Source organism: Dermochelys coriacea, chromosome 18 (genome assembly GCF_009764565.3).
Source record: "Dermochelys coriacea isolate rDerCor1 chromosome 18, rDerCor1.pri.v4, whole genome shotgun sequence".
In the NCBI taxonomy this organism is placed as follows: domain Eukaryota; kingdom Metazoa; phylum Chordata; order Testudines; family Dermochelyidae; genus Dermochelys; species Dermochelys coriacea.
In genome coordinates, this window is record NC_050085.1 from 22,309,733 (window position 1) to 22,326,151 (window position 16,419).

Consider the following 16,419-nt stretch of genomic DNA (forward strand, 5'->3'; position numbering starts at 1 on the left):
GCCTTGGTTTCAAACATAGGCACATAGGGGTTTCTGTTATTTTATGCAAAATAGTTTAAAAGCCAAAAACTGAGTAATGTTTGGGAAACCTCAAGCATAAATTAGGCTAGTGCAGCTCCAAGAGATTGAACTCCTGGGTACTGTATTACTTCACTGCATAACAAGTGAATACCATGAGGTTCAGGAAGCTTTTAAACAGCAATGGCTGGTAATCTCTGCTATACTCCTCAGCCTTGTCTTGCTAAGTGTGGCTGGATAACAAGCCAATAACCCATCAGGATCCTGAACTACTAGAATGTCCTCCTACCCTCAGCAGGGAGAGGAGAAAAAGCAGTGGATGGCCACCACGTTTGACTTCATCTTCCCCACAAGACACACACAAAATGTTGCTATGAAAACGTTGTTATCAACACAAGACTTTATATCCTTGACTGTATTTAAATAACTAAAGCTTCAGCTATGATGGGGGTCATTTAGGTACCAGTTTATTACAGCTCAAGCAGACCCAGAGCTAGGAACAATGCACTGAATAGCAGCTGTTGTAGTGAGAGTATGACAAAGTTCTCTCAAAATGGACCCCAACTGTGCTATTGGCAAGATCCCCAAAATATTCAGGTTCATCAGAGAATCTAGGACTGGAAGGGAAGGGACCTTGAGAGGCCATCTAGTCCAGTCCCTGCACTCGTGGCAGGACTCAGTATTATCTAGACCAAAAGTTCCAGCCAATGGGAGCTGCAGAGGCAGCGCTCAGGGCGGAGGCAGCGTGTGGAGACCCTCTGCTCCCCCAGGGCAGCAGGGACATGTTGTCCGCTTCCGGGAGTGGCGCAGAGCAAGGGTAGGTAGGGAGCCTATTCCCCGGCGTGCTGGGAGGGAGGGGAAGGAATTGAGGAAAGGAGAGAGCGGGAGGAGTTTCTCAGTAAGGCCCACGGATCCCCTGGAGTACCTTCGGGGACCCCAGTTTGAGAAACACTGATTGAGACCCTCCCTGACAGGTGTTTGTCAAACGTGTTCTTAAAAATCTCCAAGGATGGAGAGATTCCACAACCTCCCTAGGCAATTTATTCCAGGCTTAACCACCCTGACCATTAGGAAGTTTTTCCTAATGTCCAACCTAAACCTCCCTTGCTGCAATTTAAGCCCATTGCTTCTTGTCCTATCCTCAAAGGTTAAGAACAACAATTTTTCTTCCTCCTTCTTGTAACAACCTTTTATGAACTTGAAAATTGTTATCATGTCCCCTCTCAGTCTTCTCTTTTCCAGACTAAACAAACCCAATTTTTTCAATCTTCCCTCACAGGTCATGTTTTCTAGACCTTTAATAATTTTTGTTGCTTTTCTCTGGACTTTCTCCAATTTGTCCACATATTTCCTGAAATGTAGCACCCAGAACTGGACACAATACTCCAGTTGAGGCCTAATCAGCGCGGAGTAGAGTGGAAGAATTACTTCTCATGACTTGCTTACAACACTCCTGCTAATACAGCCCTGAATGAGGTTCACTTGTTTTGCAACAGTGTTATACTGTTGACTCATATTTAGCTTGTGGTCCACTATGACCTCCAGATCCCTTTCCGCATTACTCTCTCCTAGGCATTCATTTCCCATTTTGTATGTGTGCAACTGATTGTTCCTTCCTAAGTGGAATACTTATTGAATTTCATCCTATTTACTTCAGACCATTCCTCCAGTTTGTCCAGATCATTTTGAATATTAATCCTATCCTCCAAAGCAGTTGCAACCCTTCCTGGCTTGGTATCATCCGCAAATTTTGTAAGTGTACTCTCTATGTCATTATCTAAATAACTGATGAAGATATTGAACAGAACTAGAACCAGACCCAGAACTGATCCCTGCAGGACCCCACTCGTTATGCCCTTCCAGCATGACTGAACTACTGATAACTACCGTCTGGGAACAGTTTTCTAACCAGTTATGCACTCACCTTATAGTAGCTCCATCTAGGTTGCATTTTGCTAGTTTGTTTATGAGAAGGTCATGCGAGAGAGTATCAAAAGCTTTAATAAAGTCAAAATATACCACATCTACCGCTTCCCCCATCAAAGAAAGCTATCAGGTTGATTTGACACAATTTGTTTTTGACAAATCCATGCTGACTGTTCTTTATCACCTTATTTTGCTCTCTAAACTCCAACTGGAAGATTTCTGCTACGCAACTGATTTGTCAATTGTCTTTCTTTCATTACGTTCAAATGCATCTTTGAAACTGATCTCAGCACACCTGTGACAGGGGAAACCTGTCAGAGAACTGTAGGGAGTTTCACTTTATTTGGAATATTTGCATAGGACTCAGAAGTTCCTGTGTTTGGAATGTTTTCTCAGGGTTCCAAGAAAGATTTTTACTTCTACATATATCTCACCAATGAAAGCACAATGAATTCTCCATAGAGGAGAACGTTTTAAAACAATTCACTTTACTGTAAGCCACATGCTAAATGCTTTTTTCCCCTGCATTTCCCTTATATGTTGCAGCATTATAAAAGGGTGGGAAAAACTGCAATAAATGTGGTTAGCTAAGACCCTGTTAGTTTCAAATCACTCCTCTAGCCATAAAACTCCTTGTTATGTCTAACAGTTTAAGGCATAGGTGCCAACTTCTCCTAGCGCCGGTAGGTGCTCGACCTCTCCCCAGCCCTGCCCCCATTCCAACCCCTTCCCCAAAGTCCATGCCCCAATTCCGCCTCCTCTTTGCCCCATTGGATTCCTTCCCCAAATCCTCGCCCCACCTCCTTCCCGCCTCATCCCCTGAGCCACCACATTCCCGCTCCTTTCCCTTCCTCACACAGCTTGTTATGCCGTGAAACAGCTGTTTTGTGGCAGCAAGTGCTGGGAGGAGAAGCGGGGATGCGGCGCGCTCAGGGGGGGAGGTGGAGGCAAGGTGAGCTGGGGAGGGGGAAGATTGGCTGCCCTGGTAGGTGCAGAACACCCACCAATTTCCCTGTGGGTGCTCCAGCCCTGGAACACCCACGGAGTCAGCGCCTATGGTTTAAGGCTTCATTCTTGAGACCAGATGTGTTTTCTACTTTACCTTGGGATTAGTTCGCTGCTGAAGTCTCCTTTCTTCCCTCTCTCTCTGCAAACGCTCAAATTCTTCTCTAATTTCAGCTGGAGTTCTTCTCCTCTCCACAACCTGTGCACAAAGGAATTAAGAAACAAAGGTTAACAGGCAATAGAACATCCAGCCAACAATCACAGACAACTGAATCTCTGACAGGATTTGGAACACTCTAGTGCTTTTCACTCCCTTCTTAGATAAGATCCTCTTTCCTGTCACAATATGATTTTTTCCTGTGATCCACTGGGAAATCAAGCCACTGTGTTTTTATTACTTTATGTATTTAGATTTATAATTCAAGCACATATTCCTGGCCCAAAGTACTTTTTACACAATTAAAACTATACAACACAAATAACAAAAATCTCTATATATATACAGATGTATGTATTTCAGGTATCTTAGAAGCAAGGTGGCTGAGGTAATATATTTTATTGGACTATCTTCTGTAGTGAAAGAGAGAAGCTTTCGAGCTTACACTGAGCTCTTTTTCAGGCGTGGGAAAGGTACTCAGAGTGTCACAGCTAAGTACAAGATGGAATAGACTGTTTAGCACTAGGCGTTAATACATATTGCAGGAGACCATTCAACGTGAAGTGGGAAGTTAACACTTCTGCAGTTACAGAACTATGAGCATTAGTGGGTACAGATAGTTGCAATGAGAACATAAATCCAATGTCTTTATTGAGTCTCTGATTTTTAATTAAAGGAAAGTTATCAATTTAAGCTCCCAGGCTCATCTTTTGAAGGTGTTCTTTTGAGGGACAAGGACTAAGAGGTCTAATATATCTGGCAGTTCCAACAAGGTATAATGATATTCATATACCATACCAATAACCCTATTACTGCCCCACACAGAAGAACCCTCTCACTCTCTCTTTCAATCAATTCCTTTCTCACATGCCTAGGAGAAAGGTGGTTTATATGCCATGTGCCCATCGGGTTATAAATCTGGCATATTGGGATGTGAGGGGGTAGAGAGAGTTTCAAAGTGATGGTGCCATCATGAAAAGTGTCCTGCCAGCAGCCCCCTTCTCCATTTATACCCAGGGTGAGCATATAGCTCATATAGCTCAATCACCTCCACTGATCCACTGTTGTAGTGGTACCAACATTGTGAAAGAAACTCTCTGAAGTAGAGAGATCCCAAGTCACATAAAACTCAATAGGTTAAAACCAGCACTTTATACTCCACCTGGAAACGGACCAGCAGCAAATGGGGTTTAGAGATCCAGAGCTACATTTTAAACTAATGTAATCCTGTTATCACCACCAGATCAGTCCAAGACAGCAAATCTTAACAGTGAAAATGAAATATTTATTTTAATGACTCAGAGAGACTGGTCTACTGATGTGCCTACAGGTGAGCACATGCAAGTGTTTGCAGGATCAGTGCCTAAGTGTCCTATTTTTCATTATGAAGTTCACCTTCAAAAGGAAGTTACATTTGGGATAACCACATAGCTCATTTAAAAGAAGAAATGGGGCTAAATCTGCTGACTTTTCAAAACAGACTGCTAATTCTAATCTGCCTAATACCCAGTTTTATGCAATGCTTCCACTAACACTTATATTGGAATTTTATCATGTGGAAGTTCATGGCTTCAAGCAGGGTGGATAAAAATCAATGACTGATTTTTTTTTAAAAGATTTTTTTTTAATTTAAATCAGATTTTTTTGATAAAATGTTTTTTGAGGAAAAAAACCTATCTAAAGATAGTTTTAATTAAGATACATTATAGCTCAAAGATATCTGATCATGGAATAGGGATTATAAATTCTAATTCTAAAGTATGAGACAATATATTCATGTAATGTTTAAGAAAAGTTTTGTAAATGAGTTCCAATAGTTCATGGATTAGGGACCCAATATTATGGGGTTCCACAGACTTTTGTATAGATTATTTCGGTTAATCTTTCTATCTACCCAATGGGACTCAGTGCTCACTCTAGAAGATACCAGAGATGCTTTGTTTTGCAGTTCTCATACTGGATTTGTGTCTCCAGAGGTAACATGCTTGTTAACAGTAAAAATGTTTTTAAATAAATAATATACAGAGGTGAGTAAGAGTAGACCTCAACTCGATTGTCCCTCTGCAAATTTTCGTACACAGAGTCAATCCCTTACCTCTCTCTAAAAGTGCAAAGTTTCAAAAAGTTCAATGAATAGAAGATTGTTAGGGGCAGAATAGATCTGGACAAGGAAAAGAAGTCTGGAGATAAATGTGAAAAGCGAGGGACATATGTATGTTTTGTTAAAATATTATATGTTTGCTGTTGACGAAAAAAATCCAGAATACTTAACATTGTTGATTTAGTTAAATAAAACAATTTAAATGCCTGTCTGGCAATGGTCTCCTCCTAATACAGCATGACAAGAAAATCCTCCAAATATTAATGATTAACCTGCTGAATTGGAGATAGTTCACCTCCCAATGACTTCATAAATATCTGCTTCAATTATCTTTGGTAAATGAAATAACCAAACAATCATTCATTTTCTGATATAGTGTAGCTGTAAAACCAATCTGAAAAGTTTTCAAAATAAATCACTGTTTAAAAATATATAGTGTGTATCTTCTAAAAATGAAACCTACATCTATCTCTGAGTTGTAAAGAATATGTATTAAGGTTATAACAACCAACAAGAATGCACTTTTATGTAGAAAATCATGATTAAATCGAGTCTTCCTGACTAGTGATTTAAATCAAATCCACCCTGGCTTCAAGTGAGATACATAGTGGCGTCCAGAAATGAACGGCTGTCTCTGAAGTTTGGATTCCTGTGTTAGACATTTCACTCGAGCACTTGTCCCTCACCTTCACCTACTCCTCACGCACAGAGGATTATGAAATTTTGTGGCTAGGGAACCCCGATTCCAATAAGAACCATGCAAAAAATTTAATTGTATAACACATTCATATTCTATCTCATAGAACACCAGAATGGAAACATGTTCCCTTTATTCTCTTCTCTCCATTCTACCTCATCTCCCTCCACTTCTGTTTTCCTTCTTTAATCTTCCCCACTGTCCCACTATCTTTTACTCTGCCTCCTGTCTTTCCCCTGTTGTACATTCTTCTATTCTTGACTTCCCTAAACTCTAGACTTTCCCTTCATCATTTACCTTTACTCCTCTACTTCTTACACCATTTCTCTCCTCTCCCTTCTTTCCTACTCCTTTTTTTTTTTTTTTTTTTTTACCTTCTCTCCTATAGCATCATTTTCTTCCGATATTTAAAAGCATAATAGCACTGGTCTTGGGCACCCATCAGCTGAGGAAACATTGAGCTTCACAGAAGAAAGGGTTACAGTATTTGTTCAGCTCTACTGGGCAGAGAGACAATTAAAATATATTAAATCTCAATGAAGCCAATCTCCCATCCCTTCACCCCAAAAAGAGATTTGTACTGTGTTAAGCTGGGCTTTGAAAAACTGGTGGGAAATCCACCAGGCAATGATCAGCCTTTTGAAGCCAAACTTTGTGGAGAAGGTTCCTAGGGTCCCCTGCATATGAATCTCAGGCGTTAGATGTTAGATATCAGCTTCAAAAACTGCTGGTGGTAAAGTCTTAATTAAGCATGAGGTATGGGAAGGACTTGCCCGATGCTGACTTTAAAACCACTTTACAGAAACTCGGGGATTAAATCTGTCTTTCAGAACTATGTAGAAGACACGTTTGGCAGGTAGTATGCTTTGCCAAGGCCAAAAGGGTGAGATATGTTGTGGAAAATCCCAGCTGCTTAACCTTTGCAAGTTTGAATTAAGAACTCTTAAGTTACTTTTTCTCTGACTTTCTTTGTGATGTAAGGAAGAGGAAAAGGTTCCATAGGTGTCAGTTCACTCAATTTCTAGTCATCAGATTATAAAATGAGTTAAAATTCAGGACACATCCTGCATGGCAGCTAACTGCAAAGTTTCAATGCTTGGCCTATCCAGTTCTAATGAGACTGAAAAGGTCTGTTTCATTCTTTTATATTCAACCTAGCACTTCATTTGGATTCTCAAGGGCTACCTATATCCACTACTGTTTATATTTACATACCAGTCTCCAGAGCCCATACACAATGATGAACAGTGGAATAAAACTAAGTAACTTAGGGCTTGTCTACACTACCAGCCGGATCAGTGGGCAGTGATTGATCCAGCGGGGGTCGATTTATTGCATCTAGTATAGTTGCGATAAATCGATTGCTGAGCGCTCTCCCATCAACTCCGGTACTCCACCAGAACAAGAAGCACAAGCGGAGTCGATGGGAGAGCGTCAGCTATTGACTTACAGCAGTGAAGACACTGCAGCAAGTAGATCTAAGCACATTGACTTTAGCTACGCTATCCATGAGCTGAAGTTGCGTATCTTAGATCAACCCCACGCGGTAGTGTAGACAAGCCCTTATTTGTAATTGGGATACTGAAAATTAATACCCTTAGTCTCTACACATCCACAGTCTAGGTTATGCATGTAGAAAGCTGTACAGACCCAGAAAGAATTTAGCAACGGAAATCTAAAATACTGGTTGTGATCTTCCATATAATCAGTATTGCACTGAGGCTTTCACTATCTATATGTATTAAGTATGAGAACTTATATTAATGTAACATAAGGTTGCATTTTTAAACAAAGAAATCAAGAAATGTAAACATTAAAGTTCTACACACATCATACCCCATTTTGCCTCAAATATATCCATGAAAACCCTTTTAAAGTCTACAACAGTTGGATGTGAAACACTCTTTATTTGTTTCAGAGTAGCAGCTGTGTTAGTCTGTATTCGCAAAAAGAAAAGGAGTACTTGTGGCACCTTAGAGACTAACAGATTTATTTGAGCATAAGCTTTCGTGAGCTATGCATCCGATGAAGTGAGCTGTAGCTCACAAAAGCTTATACTCAAATAAATTTGTTGGTCTCCAAGGTGCCACAAGTACTCCTACTCTTTATTTGTGTTCATCACTATTCACCATTTGTGGGTGAACTTTAATTGATGTCTCTTACTGCCAGATTTCAGGACTGGACAACAGGGGAAAGGATAACTTGATAGTCACCCTATTCTATTCACTCCCTTGGAAGAATCTGGCATGGGTCATTGTCGGAAGACAGAATGCTAGATGGACCCTTGGTCTGACCCAGTATGGCCATTCTTATGTTCTTATGTATACTCTGACTTTTCAATGTTTAAAATTGCTACTTTGATGAAAAATTGTGTGTTTAATTCAATCAAGCAAGCAAGCAATCTATAACTATTTAATTTGATTTTTTCCTTTGCAAATTAGCATGAATACAAGGACGCTGGGTGGACTTCCTACTGAAAGGTTCAGTTTACAAAGTGTATCCCTACCATACATCAGAAGGCTAAAAGTCAAAGGAAAAAATGCAAAACAGCCATGCTAAAAACAGATATCTTCTCAATCCAGGCAACTGTGTTTAGGGAAAACATGTGCCAGTTTCTCCAAATTGACCATATTTCTGCTACCAGCACCCTGGTGAAAATATATGGCAAAATCTAAACAAATACTGTAACCCTTTCTCCTGTGAAGCTGAATGTTTCATCAGCTGATGGGTGGTGGACCAAAACCGGGAGGGATTTCATCACCTGAAACAAGAAATCCTAACAGCTAAAACCAAAATAAAATCAGATGCTGTAATATGAAAACCATGTGGGACAGTAGGAAACTGAGGCAAGTAGTCAGAGAAATGACTCTGTTTGATATTAGTATTCTCGGAGTAAGTGAAATGAGTGGACTGGATGCGAAAGACTCCATTCAGACAGTATCACGGTATTCTACTCAGGAACGCAAGATGGTAACCACAATAAAGTTATATAATGTCATCGTGATAGCCACAAAGTTATATGCTTCTGAAACTTGGCAAATGTTAGAAGCCCACAACAAGAAACTTGACACATTCCATCTGAGATGTCCGCAGGGAATACTTGGTGTCTCCTGGTGGGATAAAGTAACTAATGTTGATGTGTTACAAAAGACAGGCCAACACACTCTAAAAGACAATGATTTGAGAAACAAGGCTGAAGTGGTTTAGGCATTTTGTAGAGCTGTAAATAAAAAAAAAAATGACCCAGCCATTCCCAGTCTCTATTCAAAGCCAAGTTAATGGTAACTAGTTTGCATATTAATTCAAGCTCAGCAGTTTCTCGTTGGAGTCTGTTTTTGAAGCTTTTCTGTTGCAAAATTGCCACCTTTAAGTCTGTTACTGAGTGGCCAGAGAGGTTGAAGTGTTGGGGCAGGTAAAGAGTGGATAAATCTTACAGCTGCTTCAAGAAATCTTTAATCTCACAGACTAGCTGATTGTGAAAGTGTTTTAGATGAAAGACATTTGCATGGGACTGAAAAGACACCGATGACACATTTGTCTCAGAAAGATGTGGCTTTTCATGGTAATATTCTATTAGGGAACTCTCTGAATGTCAGATTTATTGTACTCTTTTCAAAAAAGAAGAAACAAGCATTACTTGAAAATCCATCGAGATGTTCTAAAAGAGAGAGGCTGAAATAACTAAACAAGAGTGTCTTCAAATAGATAGTTTTGATATTGTAAGTATTTCAAATTAGGCTGGATTTAGCTCCTTTTGTGAGATATAAGGTAAAGAATTTCTCTTACCTCCCATCCTTCCATTTCCAGTCCTCTCCTCCCATATATGTCATAAATGGCTCTTGTCTGTGGATCACTAAGCACTGCAAATTAAAACCAAACATACTCAGAGTACAGAACTCAGTTTTCAGTCTTTCCTTCAAAATTCCAGCAAATATATCAATGACTATTTCAAATAAAAACACAGATACTGTAGACCAGCTGTAAATAGACACACAAGGCGTCTTCTCCTGCTCCACAAATGATTTTCTACACCTACACTTACTCACAGGACACACTAACATCTCTATCCACTAGATTTCCATTCCTTTAAATATAAAAATAAAGGACAAAAACTCTGATAAAGACATGCAGATTAATATAATCTGCAATTTTTAAATCACAGAAGCAATATTTTTTCAGACCAATGAAACACACACCTTCTAGCTATCATCCATGGGACCATTTCCTATTTCATCAGGTGAGCACAGCACATTTGTACATATTCAGGCATTGAATCTCAATGCATAGAGCTTCATAATTTGTTTTTTCTAGAAGGTTTAAAATACTTTAAAACATAAAAAATCCCAGTCACAAAGGAGCAAAAGCTAATAGCTGAGATTATGGCAATAATTTTCCCAGCAGCGACCACATCCCTGAAGAAAAACCTGTGAACGCCTGCACTCTGCTCATCTGGTGAAGCAGCTTTAGGAGGAACTAACTGCTAACAGAAAGCACAAGTGTTATCCCAGCTATGTGGATGAAGTAAGACTGAAATATTCTAAACAGAATGTAATACTGCCACTGGGTGCATACACCGATAGTACTGTGCCACAGCTGATTTTACAGGCTGCCTGGTGATACCTACCCACTTTTTCAGCAATGAGCCTAGAAGCAGCATTTTGGTGCAATTACACAAATATGGCAGAGAGGTTTTTCACTAATATCAAACCGCAGGAGAATTTACAAAATTCCGTTCAGAATTGAGTTTCAGCATACACAACAACATTAGGTATTAATCTGTATTTTTTAAATCAGTCCAGACACACACTTTTATGGTTTATTCATCTCCTTCTCTTGGTACAGAAAGTATAGCACGCTTTTAGTCACAAAGCTACTTTCTAAGGCAGCAGTTCTCAAACTGTGAGTCGGGACCCCATTTTATTGGGGTCACCAGGGCTGGCGTTAGACTTGCTGGGGCCCAGGGTCGAAGCCCAAGCCCCACCGCCCGGGGCCGAAGCTGAAGCCTGAGATCTTCAGTCCTGGGCAGCTGGGCTCAGGTTACGGCCCATCGCACAGGGCTGAAGCTCTGGCTGGCTCGCCCATCCGGGGTGGTGGGGCTCGGGCTTCAGCCCCACTGCTTGGGTGGACTCAGGCTTTAGTTCACCCTCCTGGGGTCACATAGTAATTTTTGTTGTCAGAAGAGGGTCTTGGTGCAATGAAGTTTGAAAACCGCTGTCCTAAGCTAATTCCTATTTGTCCTATCTACACACCCAGTATCTCTAAAAGAAAACCAGGTGGCTTCCCCCAACTTCTCAGCAAAGATTTAACAGCAAAGGCAGGACTGTAGTATGGTCCCATATTATTAAGACCTCATTACTTTTACAAAATACATCTTGATGCTCTTGCATACTTCTGAGTATTTCGGATTCTTTTTTAACAGAGAATCACAGTGATACATACTGTAGAAAGCCTTCTTATCGATAGAATTTCCAACTTAAAGGCCTTGCTTTTTCAGAAAACCGTAACATTCCCATAAAGGTTTTTTTGGGGGAATTGATAGATTAATTTGACCTTTACTGCAAGTTCACTATTTTGCCTGGGAATTTCTTTAAACTCCCATTCATTTTTAGGGGCCATGCCATCATAGTATTTGGTTTCCTTCCTTCCACTCACTATACCAGATTGACCCAGTTCCATGTGGTTCTCTGCCTGCTACTCCACCCATGACAGCCATGCCCATCTGGGCCTTGAAGAAGTCATAACATTTGTACTGGGTCATGAACACCTTGTCAAATGCCATTTAACCAGATCAATATCATTTATCATTTAAGTGAAAAAGCGCATATATAATTTCAAACTCCTGCAAAACTCCAAACCACCAAGAGAATGGGGTCAACCCATTTTAGTAACATGAACAAAATATGAACAAAAAAGAAAGGAAAATCTTCAGAAAATGAATTCAATCTGTGAACTCCCCTGCTACAAACGTATCCATTTCAAAAGTCTTCTGTACTTTACGCTAAGCTTCCCAGAACAGTTCGACCTTTGGCTAAGATTTCAATTGGATTGTTTTGGATCTGGTGAAGCTAAGGAGAGATATTAGTGTTAGGTTTATAATGGAAAATTAGCTTCATCTTAACTATGGAGAGATTAGTGAGCTAGTCACCTTTCCTAGGTAGGTACTGTGATGTTATCTGATTAAAATGTGACCATGTAGATCATTGTTGCTACCACTGTTGTATAATTGCAACAAATCTTGTAAAAATTATGTCAGGTAAGGTGTCTATGGAAGGTTATGATTTGCTGAGTACGATTATGCTATTTGTATGCATGTATCGTTTTTTATTTGAAGTTATGAGTATTGGCTCTAGATCTGGATTTCAAACGTTTGCTCCTGGGGTAACGTCCACAAAGTATTTAGCCTGCACATCTTGAAGGGACTATTCAAATTAAGTGGCCCATTAATAAAACACTTAACTCACAATGGAAGATGTCTATTTACTCTTAATGGAATTTCCTTCCATGACTAAGTGAGTCATGCATGGACATGTGACTCGCTCATGTGATTCCAAACTCCATCTTTTACTTGTAATTTTCCACTAGCTGTGCTCGTGAAACAATGGATTTCCCTCCACATGGCAGAAGCTATAAAAGGCACTAGAAACATGTCCATTTTGCCTTTTTTTTGTTCCAGCCTCTGAACTATGGACTTATACTAATGGGAGCATCTAACCAAGGGACTGAGGACCTTCCAATGATTTGGAAGCAACCAGAGAATTGACTTAAGCCAGCAGTTTATTCCATCACTGCTAAAAACCTGAACCAAGAACTTTGCAATTATTGTATGTATTTGATTCCTTTAACAGATTTTAACTCTCACCTTTCTTTCTTTTTATGAATAAACCTTTAGATTTTAGATACTAAAGAATTGGCAACCACGTGATTTTTGGGTAAAATCTGAGTCATGTATTGACCTGGGTAAGTGGCTGGTCCTTTGGGATCAGAAGAATCTTTTGGTTTGATGAAATTGGTTTTAAATAACCACTCATAATTCAGTCTAGTGTTTTTGGTGGTGATACAAGGACTGGAATACCTAAGGACACTGCTTTTCTGACTTCTTGTTAGCCAGTGTGGTGAGACGGAAGTTCACTTTTGTTGCTAGATTGGTGCATCTCATGGAAGAATAACCTCCAGTCTTGGGGTGTGTCTGCACCATTTCTCAGCAGTTTGTCCGGAATTTGGTATTCTCAGTTGTGACCTACGGAGGCATGGTTACAGATACTATTTTTCATAAGTTGCTGGTAGTAGGTTTTAACTTTTGTAATGCCCAACCTTATCTGTAAAGCCATTTGATGCTGAATAAGCAACAGTTTATGTTTAAGGTTGCAACACATAACAAACAAAGCCAGGAAATTCAAAGAGAAAACTGACCTGTTTACAGCAGAATGTCAGCGCTCTCTGAATTTCCAGAACAAGATTTAAAGTGCAATTTTTTTTTTTAAATTGAAAGGTCCTGAGTTTCCATTCCCCATCATCACCCACTCAAGGTCTTCAGTGCTTTTTTTTTTTCTTTTTCTTTTTTTAAGTGAGTTTCCATATATTCTCAGGCCTAATTAAGGATGATGTAAACTATTCCACCCACGTTCAAGTCTAATGGGGAGAAAGAAATGCTGACTTTTCAGAAAACACAGGAACCAAATTTCTTTAGCTAATTCTCTGGGATTTAATAAGGAATCATTTATTCACCGTTTTACTTTAACCTCCCTCCAGGCTAAATCACTGATTGTCAAGTTTGCTGCTGCAGCAGTTTTACAACAGAACAATCCGACTGGCTCCTAATTCACTTACATTTCAGTTACTTCTCCCCAAACCTCCAAAACGTTGTAAGATAACTATCAATAATTCAGACAACTAAAAACCTTTGGCCAAGTCCAAATAACAGAATATAATCTGAGGGAAACAGTTTCAATCAAATCTTTTGCAGAAATGGATTCAGTACATCTGCCCCTGACAGCAGATCCAAATCTGGTAAGACTAAATGTCTCACCTATGCAGATTCATCATCCAGCACATTCCGACTGTTTCACTGGCCATTAAAATCTCATTTTTAGGAAAAACAGTGAATTGAGATACAAAATTAGCTTTAATTTGTGACGTGAAAAGTCTTTATATAGAGAATAATAGTTTTCCTTTTCACTGCCCCTTAACTGTGCCATTTCCCCTTTGGCTGGTAGGAGAACCCAGGCCCACCTTCTATACTGGGTCCCAGCCCAGGAACCCTATGACAAGCAGGCGAGGTCTGCATAGTCCTATCCCTTACTGCCATATCTGTATGCAACTTCCTATCTTGCCTTGTATCACCCTAACAGTGACTGCAGCCTCTCTCTCTGCAGCCCTTTACTCCCAGCTACTGGGCTTTATACCATGTTCCGGTCCAGCTGAGCTTCCTCTTTAATTAATCCTTTTAATTAGTCACGAGCTCCTCCTCTAGGTGCAGCTTAGGCAGTAAATTGGCGTACCTAGCCACCTTCATCCCTTCAGGCCTTGTGTGTGGTGGACACCCCAGCACACTCAGTTACACCATCAATAGCATGGAATACCAACAGTATTTACCTAAAAGAGAGTTAAATTCATTGTTTGTACAGTGCTTGGAGAACCTTGGAGGGGAAGACGTTAAGTGCAAAGTACTCTTGCTATGTTGTCCTTAACTAGGCCTTCGAATGTGTGGAAATTCTCACTAAGAAAAGGATTGAAGACCTCAAGGATACATCTACACTGCAGTTGGGACTGTGGTTACCAGTGCAGGTAGACAGATACATCCTACTGCTTGAGCTAGTGCTATAAACGTAGCAGTGGCTGTGGCTGCACAGGTGGTGACTTGAGCTAGTCACCTGATCCCCTGGGTACAAACTCCAGTGGCTAGCCCAAGCTGCTATGTTTAGCATGTGAGCATGAGCAGACCTAGCGCATGTTTCTCTACCCATGCTGGGATACACAGAGTGGGTGACCAGGAATGGAAACTCAGGACCCTTCAGTACAAAGAAACAAGTTAAATTTGCCTTTCAATTTGAAGTTTTTGAGCACTGGTCTCTGTTCAAGGTAAATTTTTTGAAAAGTTTAAACAAAATTAGAGATTGAAAAAATTATTCTTGCAACTTCTTATTTAGTTATTTATTTAAAAACAGCTCTGATGGCTAGGGACCGAAAGTTGACATTTGACCTGGAAACAGGACTTTTCTGAATACAAGTGCTTCTGTTAGAGAGACAATTGATTTGGTTTTGACCAAGTTAGGACATGTGCAAACACACACATGCACAGCACATTTTGCATGGAATTTTCTCATTAAATTCATATATGACAGAGCTAAGAAAGGGTCACACTAAGCATCCTGCACAGTTAACTTAACTGCACAATGAAAAATTTAGTGGAGCTGCACAGTGAATGAGGCAAGGACTCCACATCTTATTGTAAGACTCCTTACCTCATTCACTGAACACATAGCAAAGGTATTATTCTATGTTGTGATAATCTGTAGTATGATGTACAAAAACTCATCTACTGCACACTTTTCATACAAGTGACTTTCATACAAACTTTTCACAATGATTTTTCATACAATTGACTTTCAGGAGGTCTGGCCAACGTGAGGTAATGCACAGAATAAGGTGGTGGTAAAAATGTGTATTTTATATTGTGATTTAGCCATAGCTGGCAATATAGACAGGTAAAAACCCATTAAAAGTAAATTATAATAAGAGATTATAAAAAATAAGACCCTAACTGGATCCCAGTTCAAAATGCAACTCTTGCTCTTCTAATGTACTCATTTTCCATTCACTGGGCACATACTAGTTTCAAAAACAAAGTACTGATTTTCCAAAGCACCAAGTCAAAAGTGCAAAATTAACCATCATCTTTAAAGAGCACAAAGGAATCTCTCTTTCTCTCCAGACTACACAATTCAAGCATCAGAAAATCCAGCATCTACTATGAAGACAGTTTCTGCAAATCTAAGCCTTCCACTGACCTTCATAAGCCTGGTGAACAAGGTTAAACAGTTGCTCAGCTTGTGTTTTGAGCTCTGGGTCTCTGTGCTTGTCTGGATGGTACAACATACATAGTCGGCGATAGGCAGCTTTCAGCTCTTCCTGAGAGGCCTGTGAAAAGGAACAAAATTAATTTAGAGCACAGACAATGTTGTTTAAGCATTATCATCAAAATCAGCCCTGAAACGGGAATCCATCAGACACATTTCAGCATAGTTAGTTATACTAAGTACAGAGTAAAATGAAGTTATACTTTATTACTTAAATACAGCTTTTCACATGGGATAATAAAATATTAGCACCAATTTTGATGTGACATGTTTTCCAAGCTGTCACAACAGTACCAGCTTGCATACCAGAGCGTAAAAGCGGGACCCAGTAACAAAATACATTACCTATGTGTGCATATGTTATTTTAATTAGACCAAGCCAGTATGTTCCCATTTCAGTTTTATGTGGCATGGGATAGCTACAGCCAACTCTGAAGAA

General features: G+C 39.8%; 1 protein-coding gene across 1 annotated transcript in view; it reads right to left on the reverse strand.

The window, feature by feature from the left end:
• DNAJC11 (DnaJ heat shock protein family (Hsp40) member C11) overlaps positions 1 to 16,419 on the reverse strand; it is a 73,650-nt gene that overhangs the window by 45,582 nt on the left and 11,649 nt on the right. Inside the window, exons 2-4 of the mRNA XM_043499832.1 lie at positions 15,912 to 16,041; positions 9,691 to 9,764; positions 3,047 to 3,148 (exon numbers count right to left, since the gene is read on the reverse strand). Of these exons, the coding sequence (XP_043355767.1) occupies positions 3,047 to 3,148; positions 9,691 to 9,764; positions 15,912 to 16,041 (306 nt within the window). The remainder of the gene's footprint in view (positions 1 to 3,046; positions 3,149 to 9,690; positions 9,765 to 15,911; positions 16,042 to 16,419) is intronic.